At 45.2% G+C, this 19,944-nt stretch overlaps 2 protein-coding genes across 2 annotated transcripts; both read right to left on the bottom strand.

Annotated features, from left to right (window-relative positions):
* Positions 1-719: 719 nt before the first annotated feature.
* On the bottom strand, positions 720-4,475 carry LOC129592396 (heat shock cognate 71 kDa protein-like). Its single transcript, XM_055488417.1, has 5 exons — positions 4,410-4,475; positions 2,730-2,915; positions 2,118-2,248; positions 1,620-1,830; positions 720-1,007 (listed from the first exon to the last, which is right to left on the bottom strand). Exons 1-5 carry the CDS (start codon positions 4,473-4,475, stop codon positions 720-722), a joined length of 882 nt encoding a protein of 293 aa, XP_055344392.1.
* A 12,464-nt stretch (positions 4,476-16,939) lies between these two features.
* Positions 16,940-19,698, bottom strand: LOC129592412 (uncharacterized). Its single transcript, XM_055488439.1, has 3 exons — positions 19,166-19,698; positions 18,261-19,082; positions 16,940-17,890 (listed from the first exon to the last, which is right to left on the bottom strand). Exons 2-3 carry the CDS (start codon positions 18,501-18,503, stop codon positions 17,477-17,479), a joined length of 657 nt encoding a protein of 218 aa, XP_055344414.1. The 5' UTR covers positions 18,504-19,082; positions 19,166-19,698; the 3' UTR covers positions 16,940-17,476.
* Positions 19,699-19,944: the final 246 nt, after the last annotated feature.

Genomic DNA, 19,944 nt, shown 5'->3' with positions numbered 1-19,944 from the left:
CTTTATCAACTGAAAACAGCAATGCACGGCTATTATACGGTATACCTACAGGAATACCTAAATTAAAGCAGTCACAAGACGATTAATCAAATTACCGATACCGTGTCGTTATCCATCCATTGCAAAATTTCGTCGTACCTGTGCATGGCCACTGTTAGTTTCTGTTTCATTGTAAAACAGTAACTCTCAAGTTTAGTGCGGGCTGCAGTGCGGCGCTGTTCTGCGTCGTCATCTTGGCGAAATTTCTGTGCTTTCTTAATCATGCGGTCCAGTTGGTCTTGCGTAAAACGACTGTTTCCGGTATTGTCGTTGTATGATGTCTGCCGGTTCGTTCAGTTATAGCCGAAAGACTCGGAACCTTGTTTGCGTCCACATCTAGCCAAACTTCAACGTCATCGTCTTCCTTTGCATTTTCAGAGTCATCTGTCGGCAGGAGCACCAAACCAAGCAGACTCTAACATCGGTGAAATTGTTTAGATTGATCACTTAGAAGTTAATGCAGCTATTTAATGACATACGTAAAGATGAATGATTTCTTTTTACGCCATTAATGACACTTTTGACGCGCATCAAATCTGTCACTTCGATAGAAAGCTATTGAATACAGTCAGCTAGCGTCTCCGCTTTGCAAGTCCGTTATCACGCTGTATTGGTCCGAATCGTAGAAAACATTAAACAGAGCAACGATTTTTCTTACATTATCCTTTGTCAAGGCTTGTTCACCCTCGTAAACCCTTAGTGCCGTCATCCCCGCATTGCAGGGCAACTTGCTGCGGGGGGGGGGTCATCTTGGTGGGGATAGTTGTGTGTTTCCGGATGATGGTTTCCACCTCTCCGCTGTTCGTTTCGATGCCGAGGGAAAACGGTACCGTGTCCCTTAACAAGATGTCTTGCAAACAAGCTGGTGTTTTCTTTCCACACAAGATAGCGGATAAAATCCCTGCGCCGTATGCAGGGGCCTCTTCCGGGTTGAGAGAGTGGTTCAGAGGTTTCCCATGAAAAAACTCCTATAACAAATACGCTTACATGACACTCCCAGTAAGAAAGTCAGAGTGCCATTGGTATGACCCCGGATTGTTGTCGGGAAATGTTCAGGTATAGGAAACTTGTACGCAAATATCCTCTCGTCCGAGCTTTATGAATGTTGTGTAGAGGTGTTTAAGTATTACTTAGAAACCCTAATTTTCTGGTTGTTCAGTGTTAATTTCTTATGAATTTTCTGACTGAACTCTGTAATAAAGTGATAGTTTTCAATGCTCATCAAGCGACGCACCCAGACTAAATGAACCAATTGCTAGAAAAGTGAGCAAGCAAGGTACGCCTGAAGATCAGCGAATCTGCATAGCAGCGAAAGTGCGGTTGCACCTAGTTTTCCAGGTTATGTTGAATTAAGGCACTGCGATAATTCAACATAACCTGGAAAACTAGGTGTGCAGTAGGTCATATTGATCATAACCCCAAAACACTTTTTGATGACAGCTGTGCACTAGTCGCGCGGTCATTCATGCATCCGTCGCATCAGACAGTCCCAGTGTTAGATCACGTCCCCGTGCTACGTCAAAAGGAGCGCGTCTTGCCCTCTTTGTATGTTGTCGACAATTGTGAACTACTGTATGTACCTGAAGCAGTTCTTGGATTTTTGGTATACGAGTTGAGCCACCAACTAGGACAATGTCATGGACTTCACTCCGATCCATTTTAGCGTCTTTTAACGCTCTCTCAACAAGATTTAACGCTTTCTGGAACAAGTCAGCATTCAGCTCCTCAAGGCGCACACGGGAAATGCTACTGAAGAAGCCGTTATTGTCTTGAAGGGAATCATTATCTATCCTGCCGAAAAAAAGAAACATTTTCGTGGCGTTGACTAAAATTACAGAATTGTAGGCCGTAAAATAATTATTGCCTCGGTTCCAATCACATCTTCTTGGGTCATCTTTTGGGTGTACACAGCTGGGCACATAACCTAATAGTTACGCTAATGATATTTAATACGATCTCGCCAAGGAATCCACGTTGCCTCGCGATCGTGCTGAAAGACAGCTTCCGTGTTGTCTCGTTTATATTTAATTGTAAGCTTAAACTCCTGACGAAAGTGTTCGATCAAACGGTTTTCAAACTCAAAGCCGCCCAGGTGATTGTCTCCAGCGCTGGACTTAACTTCAACAATGTCGAATTCAATGGTAATAACAGGAACACTACAAGCGCCGGCGCCTAGACTGAAGACGACTACGTTGCGCTCGTCTTTGGTCTGCAAAGGCAAAATTTATAAAGAAAATGGAAAACAACGTCGTGCTAGTTTTTGAGTTGTTTTATGTTGTTTAATGCTCTGCAAAGATTAAAGCTACGTCGTGCTAGTTTTCATAAGTTGCTTCGTGTTGTATAGTGCTCTGCAATTTTTGCAAGCATCGCTATTAAAATATTTTGAATAAAATATTGCTTGCTTCTCCTTTGTGTAATAATACAGAGTTTGTGACAAAAACACCATGAATTACGTTTTCTGCAGTACCGATGAGTCCAATGCAGTCAGAGCCAACGCTGCCGCTGTCGACTTGCTTATCATTCGGGACTTTCGGATGATGTGAACACCCGCAATAGTGGCTGTGTCGGTCACAGCTTGGCGTTGTTCCGTGGGAAAGTTGACCGGCGCAGTCAGGACGATATCATTAACCCGCATCCCAAGAACTTTCTGCGATGTATGATCCTGTATCCACCATCTTTCTCACAAGTACCGCGATAATCTCTTCGGGAAAGAGTTCCTCGGTCCTTCCGTTGTGGGTCACACTGACTTTGGGGTCGTTATCGTCATTGGGTAGGTGGAAGGGCCAGTACCTTATGGCGCTCTGCAATTCAGGATCATCCCAGTTGCGCCCGAGCAACCGCATGACACCAAAGACTGTTTTCCCGTTTTCTTGATCCTGTAGCGTTTTATATAGCGTTAACAAATACAAATCAGGCGAAATCAAGGCAAGCAACGGACTCAAATCTGCGCGACAGTTATTGCAACGCTGACTATCAAACTGACTGATAATATCGTCGTACTATAAAAAATATTCTTAAAATATAATGAATAAATTGCAGTAAATGCGCCCCTCGAAGCTCTGCAGCGGGCGGCATCGCCGGTTGATCGCTCTGTATCAGCAAAGGACACGTATGCAGGCCTGATGCGCTGGCTATGGTTGTTCGCAAGAATTTCGATGTTTTCCTGAAATTTAAATGGCATGTTTATCTTGTGACTACCCTTTACGGTAATGAAACTAAACAGCGTTTGTAACCGTCCAAAAAAACCGGTCGTCTGAGACGACCGCCGGTCGTTTCAGCCTCTAAACCGTCCGAAACGACCGGGGGCCGCCAAAACGAGAGATTCTATATTCTAAAACATATTCTATGGCCAAAACGACCGCCATAAATTTTGCCCTACCAGTTTTTTTCGCTCTTTCAGTCGCAAACAAAACGAATGAACGCAATTTCGTGTCTGGTCGTTTCTGCCGGAGTGTAATTTTTAATTCGGTCGCTTCTGCCGGAATGTACTTTTGTGTCCGGTCGTTACTGCCGGAGTGTACTTTCGTGTCCGGTCGTTACTGCCGGAGTGTACTATTCCTGTCCGGTCGTTTCTCCCGGAGTGTACTTTCGTGTCCGGTAGTTCCTGCCGGAGTGTACTTTCGTATTCGGTCGTTTCTGCCGGAGTGTAATTTCATATTCCGCCGTTTCTGCCGGAGTGTAATTTCGCATTCGGCCGCTTCTGCCGGAGTGTGCTTTCGTGTCCGGTCGTTTCTGCCAGAGTGTAAATTCGTATTCGGTCGCTTCTGTTGGAGTGTATTTTCGTGTCCGGTCGTTTCTGCCGGAGTGTGGAAACTCTCCAGTTGAAACGACCGGACACGAAATTACACTCCGTCAGAAGTGGCCGAATGCGAAATTACACTCCGGCAGAAGCAACAGAAAACGAAATTACACTGCGGCAGTAACGACCGGACACAAAAGTACATTTCGGCAGAAATGACCGGAGACGAAAGTACACTCCGGCAGAAGCGACCGAATACGAATTTACACTCTGGCAGAAACGACCGGACCCGAAAGTACACTCCGGCAGAAGTGGCCGAATGCGAAATTACACTCCGGCAGAAGCAACAGAAAACGAAATTACACTCCGGCAGTAACGACCGGACACAAAAGTACATTCCGGCAGAAACGACCGGGCACGAAAGTACACTCCGGCAGAAACGACCAGACACGAAATTGCATTCATTCGTTTTGTTTGCGACTGAAAGAGCGAAAAAAACTGGTAGGGCAAAATTTACGGCGGTCGTTTTGGCGGCCCCCGGTCGTTTCGAACGGTTTAGAGGCTGAAACGACCGGCGGTCGTCTCTGACGACCGGTCGTTTTGGACGGTTACAAGCGTTCACTTTCCTTACCTGGTGTTCGGCCACACATAAGTGCGCGGATCCTAATGCGATGCCAACAACCGGAGCGCGCGGCATGTTTGTCAAGTTAAAAATATTCACTGATAAAAGTCAAAATAATGTACGGTCTGCGACTTGGAACCCAAAGCAAAGCCGGTGGATATTAAAAAGCAGTTGCACGGATGATGACTTACGAGATCTAATAATCATTGCTATCCTACAACCGTGCCGTGTATGATAGGAACGACTGACCGCTTTATATTAAAGAAATTCTTCTGTAACAGTTTTAACAATTATATACTCTGGAATTTCATGGCACTGCTGAACTGATTCTTCGTACTACTATAAAACAGACATTCATTCATGCTGGTGTCTTCTTTCTATATCTTCAGATAAGTCAACAGCGTATGACTGGTTAATGTCGATTGACAATTGGGAAAGACAATTTACAAACACAGGATATATTATTTTTATTAACAGTCTTTATGAAGTATCGTCATGTAAGTACAAACTGAGTACTAAAAAGATGAGATTTATAACAAAAACATTTCTTGAATGCTAACCTGCTCGGGGATTGTACCTATAACACATATCGCGTTTCCCCGTTGCATTTGGATAGATAACCGCCGTCTAAAAAACTCTTTCGCCCGTTTCTGGCCTGTGCCAGTGGCGATACCGTTCCCGACCTTGTGCACTAGGTGCTTAGTCCTGTCACTCCATGGGCCGTGAATTTCGAACGCTGCAGCGGTGAAATTATATCTCGATTGTATCCAGGCGTGTTTTGCCAGTTTCCTCCTTTCCGCTTGCTCGGCTGCAGCACAACGTTAGCGAAGGTGCGCTCAATATACGAAGCTGCGAGTGTATCGACGCACGTCACATCCACTGCTAGCGGTTTTCCCCGTTCCCACGGTATAAGTGTGATCACATCCGGCCTCTTGTTATCTTTCACGGATAGACCTTTCGGCTCCATTCTTGCTGAGAAACCGGCCGTCTTTAATCCGCGAGTGAACTCCCCACTGATACCGTCGTATCGAGGCAGTCTTCCGACTGATCGTTTGCACAGGATCCCGTGTCGTCCTAAGTTGTCGACCATCTACCCCCATTCACACACGTGAGGTGTAACAATTGGTGTAACAACTGGTGCTCCGAAACGCAGCGCCACACTTATACGGAAGGCGTTGTTTTCCAGCAGGTTACCGAGACATGCTGCAGGCAGAGCATGGATCCATACTCCAGCTTCCGGGACGGATACCGCCTTCAGGTGGGCGACTTCCTCCTTTGTAGTCTTTAAACACAGGATGAACTCGCTAATCGAAATTGTTATCTTATAATGCATTGTTCGTATGAATACGAATTGCTGCCTTTAATAAGTATCATGTCACAAGTACAAACTTAGTACTAGAAAACATTATTCTTATAACAGTTATCTTGTAATTATTTTTGCTTCGTATGATACATGATACATCCGTTTCGTTGCATTTCTACGAGATGTAGAGTGTAGTCTGTTCACAAGCCTGCTACGAATACGCGACTATGCAGATAATAGTGAATCGTGCCGTGTTTGTGTTGAATAAGACTAATTTTGCAAGCAAAGAATGATGTACAAGCTTGCCGGTAATTTTCATCGCATCAGAAAAGCGAATTAGTACATAAAATCACGGGTCCCGCCAACTCCGTAATACGGCACGCCAGGCCACACTAGTTACGCTTTACATGCATTTGGCATGACTGATGCATGCCAAATATCGTATGTTATAAATATCGATATAACTACATTGCATAAACATTAATTTTTCTCCTTTTAATTATCGGAAATCCTGAAAGGAGTGAAATTTCTTAGTGTTGTAGACGTAGTGCAGCCGCAATCGTTTGTAGCGCAACTTCGCGCTAAATACGTGCTGTCTGTACCTTTACCATGGAAATTATGGGATAAGCGTTTACGTCGCTGGTGGAATACCGGCTCGACCACCGGTTGGCTGGCCCACTATCGGGCAGAAACCTCAACTTTACCGCAACTCGTTTTCTCTCATTGCAGTAAAGCAAGACGGTTCTGGTATCTTTCAGAATCTGCATGGAGCATTGATTTTAGCCTCGATGTTTTTTTGCACACGACCCTGATTTGTCTAACCCGTGATCCTAAGCGCCACACACGCTGGAGGAGGAGCATCTTGTTTTATAAACGTCAGTTTATTTGCCTTTCGTCATCGGCTGTCATAGTGGGCGAAGTTGTTTATTCAGATTCTAAACTCCTGCTTTATTTTTTACCCTTTTTAGATGTGGTGGTAGGCTGCCCTTCATTGCAGCAGCGGCGCATTCACGTCCTTAATGCTGCTGCATTGCTTATTGTCTTTTTTTTAAATCTCAAAAGCATGTGAAGAGAGAAGCGGCTCACGTACAGCGACAAAATCTTTCAACTGATTTCAACATATTGCGCCGTGGTGCAGTGGTACTGCCTACGCGGATCTAACGACGTAGCCGGGGTTCGATTCCCCCGACGGTGCATTTTTCAGCCGTTTCTCGGTTTCCCTCGGATTGTGTCCTGCTAATAAGCAGGTTATACAACGTTGCAGACGCTTGCATCAGCAATTATGACAATATGATCTTTAGCTCACATGCCCGGCATACACGGCCGCGAGTACAAGTAAAATATATCATTTTATAATACCGATGGACTGGTTGATTTGTGGATACATTTTTTGTTTGCGACAGTGTCTATGTTCCCACGCTGCCCAAAAAGGAAGCGTTTTTGTCCTGAGATTTAAACACTGATTTATTAATTGCCAGTACCAGTGCTTGTTAGTTCCATTGAGTAACACAGTCTTTTTCAACAGGCAGGTCTTTTTCAACATTCGAATGTTTTCCGGTCCGCAACATCGCCATGACCGCGACATTACGCTACTATCGGGAGCTGCGCTCGGGTGCACGAGAGGTGAACCATGGTAACACGGTGCTGGTGCAGCGCGACAACGACCAATGGTGGCTGGGGTACGTTCAGGATATTGACGGCGATTATTTTTTCATTGATTTTGATGCCAGCACAATCGAAGCGGAATGGATTCATTCCAAGCATTTGTGGCCGCATCCTGTGGTCTTTCTCAGTGTTCGGCCCTCGTCGCCCGGCATTGCTATGTACTTGGCGTTACAGGATGAAGCCGGTGGACCGTTCGTTTTCCGGCCAGTCAAGGTCATTGAGAATCTCTACTGCATGTACTGTGTTGTGAGTCTGGATCAGCCCAACCAAAGCATGGCACCTGAACGCCGCATCGTGCCCGTGCGCCAGCTGACCACCCATCTGCCACCACCCAGCACGGAGCCAAGTTTTTTTTTGACAGTCAACGGACGCATGTCATACAAGAAGCATATCATTGCTTTTGACGATGTAAAATGCGTGCCCGAGTATCTGGTTCGTATGTGCCAGTTAAAGTTCGGCCCGGGTGACCCGTGCAATATGAACTGCCAACTTGAAAGGGAGGGTGGAGCGTACGAATTCTATTTCCGCTGTATGGGAGATCACTATGGGGCGAATAGTGTGTATAACACTCCGTATCGGTTCCCTATCGGTTGCCATGTGTTCATGCGGGCAGAATATAACAGGATCATCCTCATTTGCGCCGAATTGCACGATGACGCAGCGGGACGAAGCATGTTCTGGGATGAAAATTCTCTTCGGGAAGCTTGCCGAAGCTACGTCGTCGAGCAGTTGTCGTGGGAATTTGCACAAGGCGGCAAAATTATGGAGGCGAACGATTCAGCGGCCGTTCTTCAATATGGGGAGTACATCGTAGCCGGGATAACGCACGCAATAGAGCACTGGTTGTCATTTAAACGATGAGGATAAAATGCTTTTCCTGTTGATAAAATGAATGAGTTGTAGTTTAATCTGTCATGGCAACTTGCCAGGCTGCACTAGAGTAAATAAACTCGGCGCACTGGGTGCCCTCCATGCCAATTGGGAGACCGTTTTTGTCCTAATTTGTGATTTTTTCGTTCGAACGTGCTTTAAGCCAAATAACTTTTCTCCATGGTGCTCATTTTATTTTATGCATATCGAAAGAAATCAGAAGTGTCGTGCAATTTTTGTTCCATTAAGGGAAGTGTGCCGGCGCATGGCATCGAATTCGTGTACATAAACAGAAACTTTCGTTTTCGCGCACTCCCAAACACTTTTTTATATTTGTTTACATCTTTAGCAAAATGAAGTGTATGTATTGGCGTGAAACCGTTTATGCGCGAAACATCCGGTTGGGGAGTTATGGATGAATAGAAATTCCAAACGTTAAACGCGTGGAGGTGTACCAAAAGTTTCATTATGAGCCGATTAACTTCAAAATTTGCGTAAAAACGCACATCAACATGAAGAATTATTTTAGGCCGATGTTTTTATTTCAAGTAAAGTTTCGTGTTTATGTGAAATTTAAAGATTATCGGTTCATAATAGATGAGACTTTTGGTGCACCTGCGCTTAAACTTTTGGAATTATATTACTTCCCAACCGAATGTTACGCTTACAAATGGGTTTCAAGCCAATGTATACAATCAGAGTCTGTCAATCAGTAAACCCTAGAATGTATTAAAAAGATGTCAAATGGTGTTTGGGGGAGCGAGAAAGCGAAAGTTTTCATACATCATCAATTTACATCGCGATGTTCATGAATTCGATAAGATACAAATGTATATCGAATTCGCTTCATTTATTTTTTTTTCAGAAACGGAGGAGATTCGCTTTTGCGACCTTCCAGTGGCGATTATTACCATCATCTTCCTCAACCTAGATGTCTTTTCTCAGTTACGGATGAGCCAGTAAGTTAATATTAGCTCCAGCTTACATTTTGCATTGATGATTGCACATACATTTTGTTAGTTGTATTCTCTTATCGCTTACACGCCTTACAGGGTCTGTGCGTTGTGGACGCTGATTTTGCATGACTATGTCCGGCATCGCCACATCATTTTCGTCGTCAATTCTTCAAACACAGCGGAACATTGGGGTAGCTCGATACAGTACGCTTTGAATTGTGTCACAAACTACAAACTAGCAGCGATCATGGAACGCACTGTTTCCGACGAGAAACGCGTGGTGGCGTTGGTAGACGAACGAACGCCGGGTGACCGAAAGTTCGACAAAGACGAAAATGATTTGGCAAAAAAAATGTCGACAATGGTCCGTGTACTGGAAGACAAGCGCATTCGCCTGCCGTTGGTCATTGCCAAAAATGGCTATGAGAGCACGATGTATTATGGCGTCCGCTTTTTGAAGCTGTGTCTGGATACACAGAGTGGGCAGTCTGAGTGCCATCAACCGTCGCATTGGTTGGCCATGTGTCAAGAGCTGGTGCTGATTAACTATACCGTTTCCGAACGGACCGACGACGGTATTAACAATATTTTGTTGTGCTACGGTAGCGGACAGTGGTGGCCGGAAAGTGAACGCGCGTTTATGCGGAATGATAACAAAGGGCGCCTGGATGTATCTATTCCGTTCATGCGCTTCCGTTGCATAGAGACTCCCGCCGAACATTGTCAAAGCTTGATAGACGCAGCTAACAACAGTTGTCCGGCCGTTACGCACAGCGGCTGCTGGAAAAGATCACGGCGGCACGTGCGCGCTGGGTGCGGACGTTAGCCTATCCCGAACAATGGGCAGGAATTCGATGCTTCCTACAAACGTGAGTGGCGTAACGCTATTATACGGCATTACTGATAACTGGTTTTGATTTAAACGCCAAATTCATGTTGATCTACGTAGATTAAACGGTATCCGTCCGGATGGCTGTCCACAGCGCTGGGATAACGTCGATTTGCGACACCTGAACGTGTCAGTGCTGAACTTTCATCCACTGCTTATTTTCAAGCACTGCTTATTTTCATGCAATAAATCGCCATTCAGTACCGTTAATCTCCGTAATTAGAATAATTAGCTACCACTCGCATCGGCTTCGTTAATACATGTACAGACGGTAGCTGCGGCACACTGATAGCGGCATTCATGATGTGGTTGCAAAATCTCTAGTTGGGTCAATGCCCGAGCACATGTTCCTGCATCGGTGTGCAGATATACGTAGATTTAGCGCTTTGTTTAGCCATGATGTGGAAACCCGTATGCATGACTCAAGCTGCACCGGGGAAGTGTATCGTGAGCAGCTGATTTCCCCAATATACAGCCCCGGGCCCGCGAGTATATGAAAAATATTCCATTTTATAACACCGATGATTCGTGGAAACAATCTGTCTGTTTTGGAACAGTATCCATATTCCCAAGCTCCTAATAACTGCCACTACCAGCACTTTATCAACACGTTTGTGTTTATTGGCCCTTTTCAGAAGAAATGAAGGCTGACCTTCATTAAAGCATGCAGGATATGCATATCCTGCATACTGTTGTCTTGCTTTGTCTTTTCTTTAGATCCTGGCATATGATACAGACTCTGTACACCTACAGTATAGCCGCTAGTACCAGATAAAATGGTTCATTTTAAAATATCGGTGCACTCGTAGATTTGTGGAATCATTTTGCATGTTTTAGGGCAATGTCCATGTTTCCAAGCGGGCCATTTACTAAAATGTTTGTCCCGGGCATCAAGTACATAAATCTACTTATTGATTCTATTCCCAGTAGCTTAATAAACACAAGCGGTTACCAGTTCCACTGAGTAACACACGTTGAGAGTTTCATCACCATTTGGATCTTCCCCAATCCGGAACATCGCCATCCGGCATGGCACCGACATTACGCTACTATCGAGAGTTGCGCTCTGGCGGGCGGGAGGTGAACCATGGTAACACGGTGCTGGTTCAGCGCGACAACGGCCAGTGGTGGCTGGGATACGTTCAGGATATTGACGGCGATTACTTTTTCATTGATTTTGATGCCGGCAAAATCAAAGCCGAATGGATTCATGCTAAACATTTGTGGCCGCATCCTGTGATCTATCTCTGTCTTCAACGCTCGTCGCCCGGACTTTCTATGTACTTGGCGCTACAGGACGAACCCGGAGGACCATTTGTTTTCCGGCCTGCCACTGTCATTGAGGCTCTCTACTGCATGTACTGTGTTGTGAGTCTGGATCAGCCCAACGGCTCCAACCAGAGCATTGCACCTGAACCCCGCATCGTGCCAATGCGCCAGCTAACCACTCATCTGCCACCACCCAACACGGAGCCAAGTTTTTTCGGGAAAGTCAGCGGACTAATATACAAAAAGCATGTCATCGCTTTTGATGAGGCGCGGCTATTGCGTGATGTGCAATGCTTGCCAGAGTTTCTGGTGCACAGAGCACACGTGCCAGTTAAAGCTCGGCCCGGGTGACCGGTGCTTTCACAACCACCGACTTGAAAGGGAGGCTGGAGTGTGCGAATTCTGTTTCCGTTATTTTCGCGATATGGGAGATCACTACTGTTTGAGCCCTGGGTATCGGTTCCCAGGTGGTTGTCATGTGTTCGTGCGGGCAGGATGTGATACGGTCACCTTCATTTGTGCCGAAATGCACGACGACGCAGACGGGCGAAGCATGTTCTGGGATGAAAATTCTCTTCGGGGAGCATGTGAAAGCTACCTCGCCGAGCAGCGGTCGTGGAAGTTTGCACAAACCGGAAAAATTATGGGGCTGAACATTTCCGCGGCCCCTCTTCAATCCGGTGAGTAAGTCATAGACTCAAGGTCGGAATAGTGCACGTAATACATAGCTGGTTGCCGGTAAAGCGACGAGGACAGTATGTTTTTTTAATGGTAGAATGTAATCTTTGAATCTTTGTTCCCTCGATGAACTCCGCGCTATAATGTCCTCATTTTTCAGTAGAGACCGTTTTTAGCTTGAGTTGTGATTTTTCTGTATCTTCAGCCAAATGACTTGGCTCATTTTCCTGAGTTTGTCTCAAGCATATCGGTTGAATTTAGAAGTGTCATGCACGTGTTGCTAGACCTACTATTAACTCAATAACAATTTTTACAGAAACCGAGGAAATGCGCTTTTACGCCCTTCCGGCGGCGATTATTGCGAGCACCTTCCTGACCCTGGATGCCATTTCGCAATTGCGGATGAGCCAGTAAGTTAAACATACCTTTACAGAGAACTCCATTGAAGAAAACGTGCGTCGCTCGGGGCAACTTTGGCGAAAACTGACAAACCCATCACGTTCTTTTCATTCAAACGGTGGCCGAATAGAGTGCGGACCGAAGTGAGCAAAGCGAATTGTATGTTGCCGAAGTGATAGCATGCGGCCGAAACGTATCGCGGCCGAAGTGGTCAAGAAAAAACGGCTTTAGATCGGAAGTGCTCAACCGCCCAAGTCGGCGACTGCAGTTAGCTGCACAGCCTGCACTCGATCCGGCTGTTTTTTTGAATTTCATTCTGGTCGGTAGAGCTCGATGCGTATGCCTATACGACTCGCACAAGCTAAATTTTTTAACGTAAATTCAATTGCCCGTTTTTTAAATTTTTTAACGTAAATTCAGATACCCCGTGTCAATCAAAAATCTGTTTTTAAATTGTGAAAAAAGTTTTCAAAAATTTGTTACACTCATAAAAAAGAGCAACGTTTTCTCTACTAAGTTACAATCCAAAGCAAACAGAATTTCATTGAGACAGGCAGAATCGACAGCTATCCGGAGATACGTTACGATTCAGAGCTTAAATTTCGTGCTTTACGAGAGGTTTGCGAAACGGATAGGGCTTTGACGTCTACAAAAGAAGCGGGAACTCGTATTCGGAACGGTATTCGTAGGGTTCAGATTGCTTTCTATTAACTTCTGCTTGCATGTTACTTTAACTATACACTGTGTGCAAAGTCGATCGTTATCGCTTTCAGCGTCTGCGCGTTGTGGAGGCTGATTTCGCATGACTACGTTCGGCATCGCCTCATCATTTTCGTCGTACGGTCCCCGTGTGCAGCGGAACACTGGGGCAGCTCGATACAGTGCGCTTTGAATTGTGTCACAAACTACAAGCTAGCAGCAATCATGGAACGCACCGTTTCCAGCGAGACACGCGTGGTGGCGTTGGTAGACAAGAGAACACCGGATGACCGAGTGTTCGACGAGTGTGAAAACGATTTCGCAAGAAAAATGTCGACAATACGCCGTGTACTGGAAAACAAGCGCATTCGGGTGCCCCTGATCATTGCCAAAAACGGCTTTGAAAGCACGGTGTATACTGGCTTTCCCGGCTTAAAACTGTGGCTAGACCAGCAGAGTGGAGAGTGTGAATGCCTTCAACTGTCGTATTGGATGGCCATGTGTCAAGAGCTGGTGCTGATTAAATACACCGTATCCGATCGGAGCGGCGACTATAGTATGTTGCTGTGGCGCGGTAGCGGTAACACGTGGCCGGACAGTGAAAAGGTTTTTATGCGGAAGGACGGCGAAGTTCGCCTGGATGTGCTTATCCCGTTCATGCGCTTCCGTTGCACGGAGACTCCCGCCGAACAGTGTCAAAACGTGTTAGCCGCAGCCAACGACAGTTGTCCGACTGTTACGCAGCGGGTGATGGAAAAGGTCACGGCGGTGCATGCGCGCTGGGTGCGGACGTTGGCCTATCCCGAAGAGTGGACAGGAATTCGCAACTTCCTTCAGACGTGAGTGGCGAAACAGTATTTTTACGGCATTACCGTACTTATAACTAGTTTAATTCTTGTTTATCTACTTAGGTTCAACGGTCTTCGCACCGATGGCAGCCCTCAGCTCTGGGATTACGTCGATTTGCGACAGCTGAACGTCTCAGCGTTGAATAAGTTGACCTTTGCCGTTCTCGATCTGTATTATCTGTACTACAATGACTGACACTTAAAATTTTCTGGTATGCACAGAATATTATGGCTATGTTAAGAACTGCGTGTAACATTCCAAAACGTCCGGACGTTTTGGACGGCTACAGGCGTGCTTTTTAACATGGGGGAGTATGGGTGTTTTTGATGCCATTTTAATTGTTAAATATGTTAGTCACATGCAGCTATAATTACAGTAGCTAAACCGTCACTGGATAAAAGATGCATGTCCGTCGTAACTCCAATTGTTCTGTAATTACAGACCGCTCCCAGTGGGTCTGTATATATGGTGTGCAGACCCATTGTGAGGAGGCACAAAAAATGCAGCAGATTCCCTTAATTTTAGTAAAAAAATGATACGCACTGAACATCTGCTTTAATTTTGCTTGAGAAACAATAGACTACTGTTAGAAAGAAGCACAGCGAAAAATTCGCATTTTTGGTTAGTTACTTAGTGAACGCGCACGAGAAACTTGGTCGAGTGCGGGTTCCTCGAGTTTCTAAAACAAACGATCGTGCTACTTTGTTTGTGTACCTTTTTCGATTTCTCCAGTGACAACAAGTTTTTACGTACACAGCGTCAATCAACAAGCGCTTCGATGTTCGTACAAAATTTGGCGTTTTACAAGCATTAATTGGGTGTAAGCGTCCAAAACGTCCAATGAATCTAAGTATCAGGGTTTAACATACCATCACCATGGTGTTGATCTTCATGTCAACTACAGTATTGATGCTACCAAAGTGCAAACCCGCTAACAGCACACAGCGAGTATACCTAAATCTGTAGTCACATACACGGGGATTATCATCATGCCGGCAAAAGTGCTAGCACATACGCCCTCAAAATTACTTTACACTATAAACTTGATATTTTTGAGTGGAAAAGCCTGGTAACTTCACAGGACGGAAAGAGAAGGAAAAAATGTTTAAATGATGCCCGTGTGTTTTAAGAAAACGCACAATGTATATTTTTCGAAGTCTTTTTCAAGGAATCCCACCTTTATGTGATTTGCACACACAAACACACACTGTGGAATTATGAAATGGCTAGACCACACGATAATCTTACGCTTGGCACTCGCCTTTCTGTCTACTCAGACAACTTCAGAATAATATTGTGAGTGTGAGGTATTCAAAAAAAATTATTTATTTGCTGAGCTTGCCAGTATAACTGCCGCATTCTTTTCATTTTCTTCGTAATAAAAATTGGCACGAACCAATGTTGCGAAGTGTAATAGGAATTGTAAGCCTCGAGTATCACAGCTGCAGATACAGATATGTCATAAAATATCCGGGTTGGACGGCAACAACATTTTTTCTGACGTAGATTCTAAAACGGTGGAGAAAAAACAGCTGAAAAATACCCTTGGGCAATATGCATCTAGTTGGTCTGCTACTGCACGAATGCGAGTCATAAAAAAAATCTGTTGCTTAATGTTACAAAGCTTCTGCTGTTTTCTCTGCATTTAAGCCAGTTTACCGCAGCGTAATAGAAGTTAGATCTAAACAATTTTCTGGCCCGCGTTATGTACGAGTACTTAACGGTCGTTTTAAATTGCTCACAATGTTTGGCAGAATGCTTTTCTTGGTTTTTGCGGTCGGATCATTAGCACGGGAGTTTGGTGAGCCAGCACTGCAAATGTTGTAATAAGGCCATTTTGTAGCACATCGTCGGTTTCTCTTATTTATGCTAAAAAAACGCATTTTGTAACTTTCAGGCAGGTTTAATAACCAAGGCTCGTCTTTCGGCCAGCAAGGTTCTCAAGATCAAAGCGCGTTCCAGTCGCAGGACCAAGCGCAAGGCGATGCTGCTGCCGGTGCCGATCAAGCATCCGTCGGTGGCAGAGGCGCCTCCCAGAGCACCAACAAGGCCGCCAATCAAGCCGATGGCAAGAAAACCCAGTCCAGCGGTCTGAGCGCCAACACTGCTCAGGGTACCGGCGGTATTAATGCCGGCGTCGCAGCTCAAGTCGGTGGTCAGACCGCCAGCCAAAAAAAAGCAAGGCCAGAAGACCAGCTCCAACTTCGGTAACTTCGGTAACCAAGGCTCCAATTTTGGTAGCTTCGGTAACCAAGGTACCGGTTTCAACCGTAACCCCGGCTTCTCTAATAATAATGGTGGATTCCCAAATACTGGTTTCAACGGTGGCAGCAACAGCAACAGCGGCCGTACCGGTCAGAATTTCAACAAGGCCTCCAATTCCGGTGGTAATGCGGCTAACGCTGGTACGGCTTCTGCCACCAATGGACAGGCGACGAGTATTAACACGGCTGATCAGAATTTTGATACCGCGGATCTAAGCGGTGGCCAGAACGGCTTCTACAGAGACCGGATAAGGCATCCATCCCCAGTACCTGTTGTGCGTCCGCCCACGAGGGATTGGACGTGGCCGTTGTGGCAGTTAAATAACTATGGTCGCGCCCAGTCAAACCCACCCAAGGGTTTTGGGCGGTTTTAATCAATTCTATGATCAGGACTGCTGATTGCTAGTCCTTTGCAGTTATTCAGTGACTGCAGCAATGCTTTTAGACGTAGAAATAGCCGATTCGAAAGCCAAGCATGCTCACGAATTTTTAATAATTGCGGTACCTGAAGTACGTATATATAAGTATAAACTGACAACTGCTCCTCCTTGTATTGAGATTGTACAAGTTTATAGTATTACATTATTGAACTGTAAGCGCGCAGATAGCTGCATCGGAAAAATGAGATGTACAGCGAAAGGGATGGTTTAGATTACACTATTCTTTCAATGTTTATCGTAAACGGCTGCAATGCGGTGATGTTATTTTTCGATGTTTCAGGTTTTTGTCATAAATTAAAGAAAGTCTTGCCCTTAACCAGGAATTCTGAAGATCTAGAACAGGGATTAGTGCACTTGGGCTAGACCACAGGGATTAGTGTATTTTGTACTTATATTTCAGCTACTACCTTTCAGAGTAGCATTATTAACGGGTACCAGAAAACAAAAAAATTAAGAATTAAAATTGCACACCGGACAAACTGAAGGGTTCGGCTAAACATAACGGTACGCGGTACGCGATGCCCCGGTCTAGCTGACTGGGAACAAAAGAATATTTCCGAATCCTTGCTGATAAGAGTCCTATCGGAAACGACATCAAAATTCTATACATCCATATTACTATCCGTACAGGATTGTGTATGTACAGCAAATACCTTTTACACAACATCACTGGTTTGAATCTGCATGAGCGCGGTTATATTAAAAATTAACGCGTATAAGAATCACGATAACGTGATGCAATAAAGCAGCAGCGCAGCAGCTGTTAAAATCCAGGCTAATTTCTATCAATATAGGTCAAGTCGGTTGAACGAGCGGCGGTAAGCGAAGGTAACGCGGCCGTATGCGGGAGCGCAGCTGGCGCCGACCAAAGCACGACACCGGATTAAAGAAGCACACCACGTTAGAGCTCTTCTTCGTGCTCTCGCGATCCATCAGCGCCCCCGCACCCTCCATGAAAGCGTCCATCGAACGGGGTGAAGGGATCTGAAGTTTGGGACTGCCGCTGGACGGCTCCGTGTTATCGCCATTCAGACTCTCGGCCACGGCGGTTTCGCCGTCGTAGTTGGGAACGTAATTGGCGGCGTTGAACTGGTTGTAGTTGGCGCGGGCCATTTTCTCGTGATCCAATTGTTTCGATGTCTCCATCGACCATTTGACCCAGGCGGGAATCTTGGTCAGTAAACTCTTTTTCGCCATTGCCGGCTTAACCTGCAAGTCGAGCCAAGCAAAACTGCAATACTGCATCATAAAAATTTAATTTCGGTATCAAAGTATTAAAAAATTTATTATCATTAATCATTATCGTCTATTCGTTTTCGGCGGAGGTACACTGACCTTTCCAGTTTTGAACAAATTGGTATAAAAGCAGTATAATAGTTTGCGTTGTTTTAATTACTTACAAGATTAATGCGAACCGATGTAGATAAATTTTTAAATTTAATTAAACCTATTAAAACAAATTTCTGTTTTTATTGAAACTTCAAAAAAATGTTTTTCCGGCGATTGTTAGATTTAAAATAACTATCTAAATTTGCGTCCGTTAGGTCGCAAAAGTTTCTTTAGGATGTCCATTACTTACAGAGAGACCCAGTTGAAGATTTTGATAAGGAAACCGCCAGCTGGAACCGGATGACTGCGAGACGCCCAAGCGGCACATATATCCGTTTTGACCCCGACATTTAAACAGACCCGGTGATGTACGCATCGGTGGCACCATATTGGGCGGAATCGCGTTGATACGTTGTGACATCCATGATAACGAGAAAACAGCTAACGATGGTAAAAATATGTCCGCATATCGCACATGCATGGCTCCAAACATACAGAGCTAAAAGGTGAGAGCATTCAACACCCCTACCAAGGCTCAGTATAAACTTTTACCAATAATATTTAAACCGTCAGAGGAAATCGCAACTCATTTCCAACTACATCACCCGTTTAACCCTTTTTAAGCAGGTTTATTCCGCTGGAACAATAAAACGCGTGGACGCTGCACAGTTCCGCGAATCTCCCATCCCGTGTTATGTATATAATAAACAATCAGCAAGGGTGTTGTGACGGTGAGCCGGCATTTAGGGGAATATCACACAAATGGCCCATAACAAGCGATTATATAGCTGCGGTTACGTGGATGCGCGTGTGCCGGGTGTATTGTAATTCCTGACAATCGCGGGCGCCCGCGCTACTCATACGGTTAAATTGTGTCCTGGCCCTTCCGGAAGCCATAAGTCAGTCAGAATGTTTGTGGAGCAGGAGCGGATGTTGATGCCGGCTGGGCGCTGACTGCGCACTTTACGGCCCCTGCCAATCCCCGTATCGTGACCGCTAAGCCGCTGGTCGAGGGTCTTCTATCGCGCTGGTATAAAGATCCCGGCGCAGTTGGCCGCCAAAAGCTGCTCGTCTGATTGCCGGTAAAAAAGGCACAATTGTATAATACCCAGCGTAAAGGTCTGTATGATGACGTCGACAAGTTAGCAAATTTACCGGATTGGCCGAATCCAAAAGCACGCAGGTCTACGCCCATCAGGCGGTGAAATATGCCTTAACGGCCCGTCAGCGAATTAATATACAGTTTAGGACAATATTCTCTTTCCGCCACATATTATATAAAGCGCTAAAGAGCAATGAATTAATTACGTGTTTATGCAAGGCGCACGAATGTTAGTCTTTGCGACATATGTGACGTACAAAACCGCTTTTGAAGAGTAAAAAAACTTATATTGCAACAGCCATCTGATGCAACATTAAAATTTTAAGTAAGCTGGTATACTTGTATCAGTTGTATAGCTGTCCTTTGGAAAGAGAATATTGTCGTCTTAAATTGTTTGCATCCTGAGATCAGCACTGGAAAAATTTTCTTGATTGGCTGAAGTCAGGTTACGCCCAACGTGCGCTAAACTTCACCTTTAAAGAAAGTCAGCAGCTTGATCTATACGCTAATACTGTTGATACGCAGATGTTGCACCGTTAACTGACGTTAAAGCACACAAGTCTAACGAGAAATAAACCAGGAAGTAACGAAGCCCTTCCGTTGATTCGCCGAATCGCTGGTGTCTGCTGAGTGTGTGTTTGTACATCGAACGTCATACCGCAAGGAAAAGGTGCAACACATGCTGTTCAAGATTGTTGTGTTTCTGCATTGTCGGCTTCCTATTTTGGCGCCACAAATAGACCGACCATTATTGAAGTATCATAATAGGTACTTGTGAAGCAATGAGAGCGGCGCCCATCCGGCGTTATTAAAAAAACGCCCCACTTGTTAG

This window comes from Paramacrobiotus metropolitanus, unplaced genomic scaffold, assembly GCF_019649055.1.
Source record: "Paramacrobiotus metropolitanus isolate TYO unplaced genomic scaffold, Prichtersi_v1.0 Parri_scaffold0000052, whole genome shotgun sequence".
Classification (NCBI taxonomy): Eukaryota; Metazoa; Tardigrada; class Eutardigrada; order Parachela; family Macrobiotidae; genus Paramacrobiotus; species Paramacrobiotus metropolitanus.
Note: the sequence above shows the minus strand (reverse complement) of the source record. Positions and strands in the feature narration are given on the sequence as shown.

Coding starts and splice junctions, on each gene's coding strand:
- LOC129592396 (XM_055488417.1), bottom strand. CDS start 4,475: ATGCCGCGCGCTCCGGTTGTTGGCATCGCATTAGGATCCGCGCACTTA. Junction 2,249..2,729: donor TTCCCGAAGAGATTATCGCG/GTACTTGTGAGA, acceptor TTGCCTTTGCAG/ACCAAAGACGAGCGCAACGT. Junction 1,008..1,619: donor AAATCCAAGAACTGCTTCAG/GTACATACAGTA, acceptor TATTTGTTATAG/GAGTTTTTTCATGGGAAACC.
- LOC129592412 (XM_055488439.1), bottom strand. CDS start 18,503: ATGTTTGGAGCCATGCATGTGCGATATGCGGACATATTTTTACCATCG. Junction 17,891..18,260: donor ATCTTCAACTGGGTCTCTCT/GTAAGTAATGGA, acceptor CTCGACTTGCAG/GTTAAGCCGGCAATGGCGAA.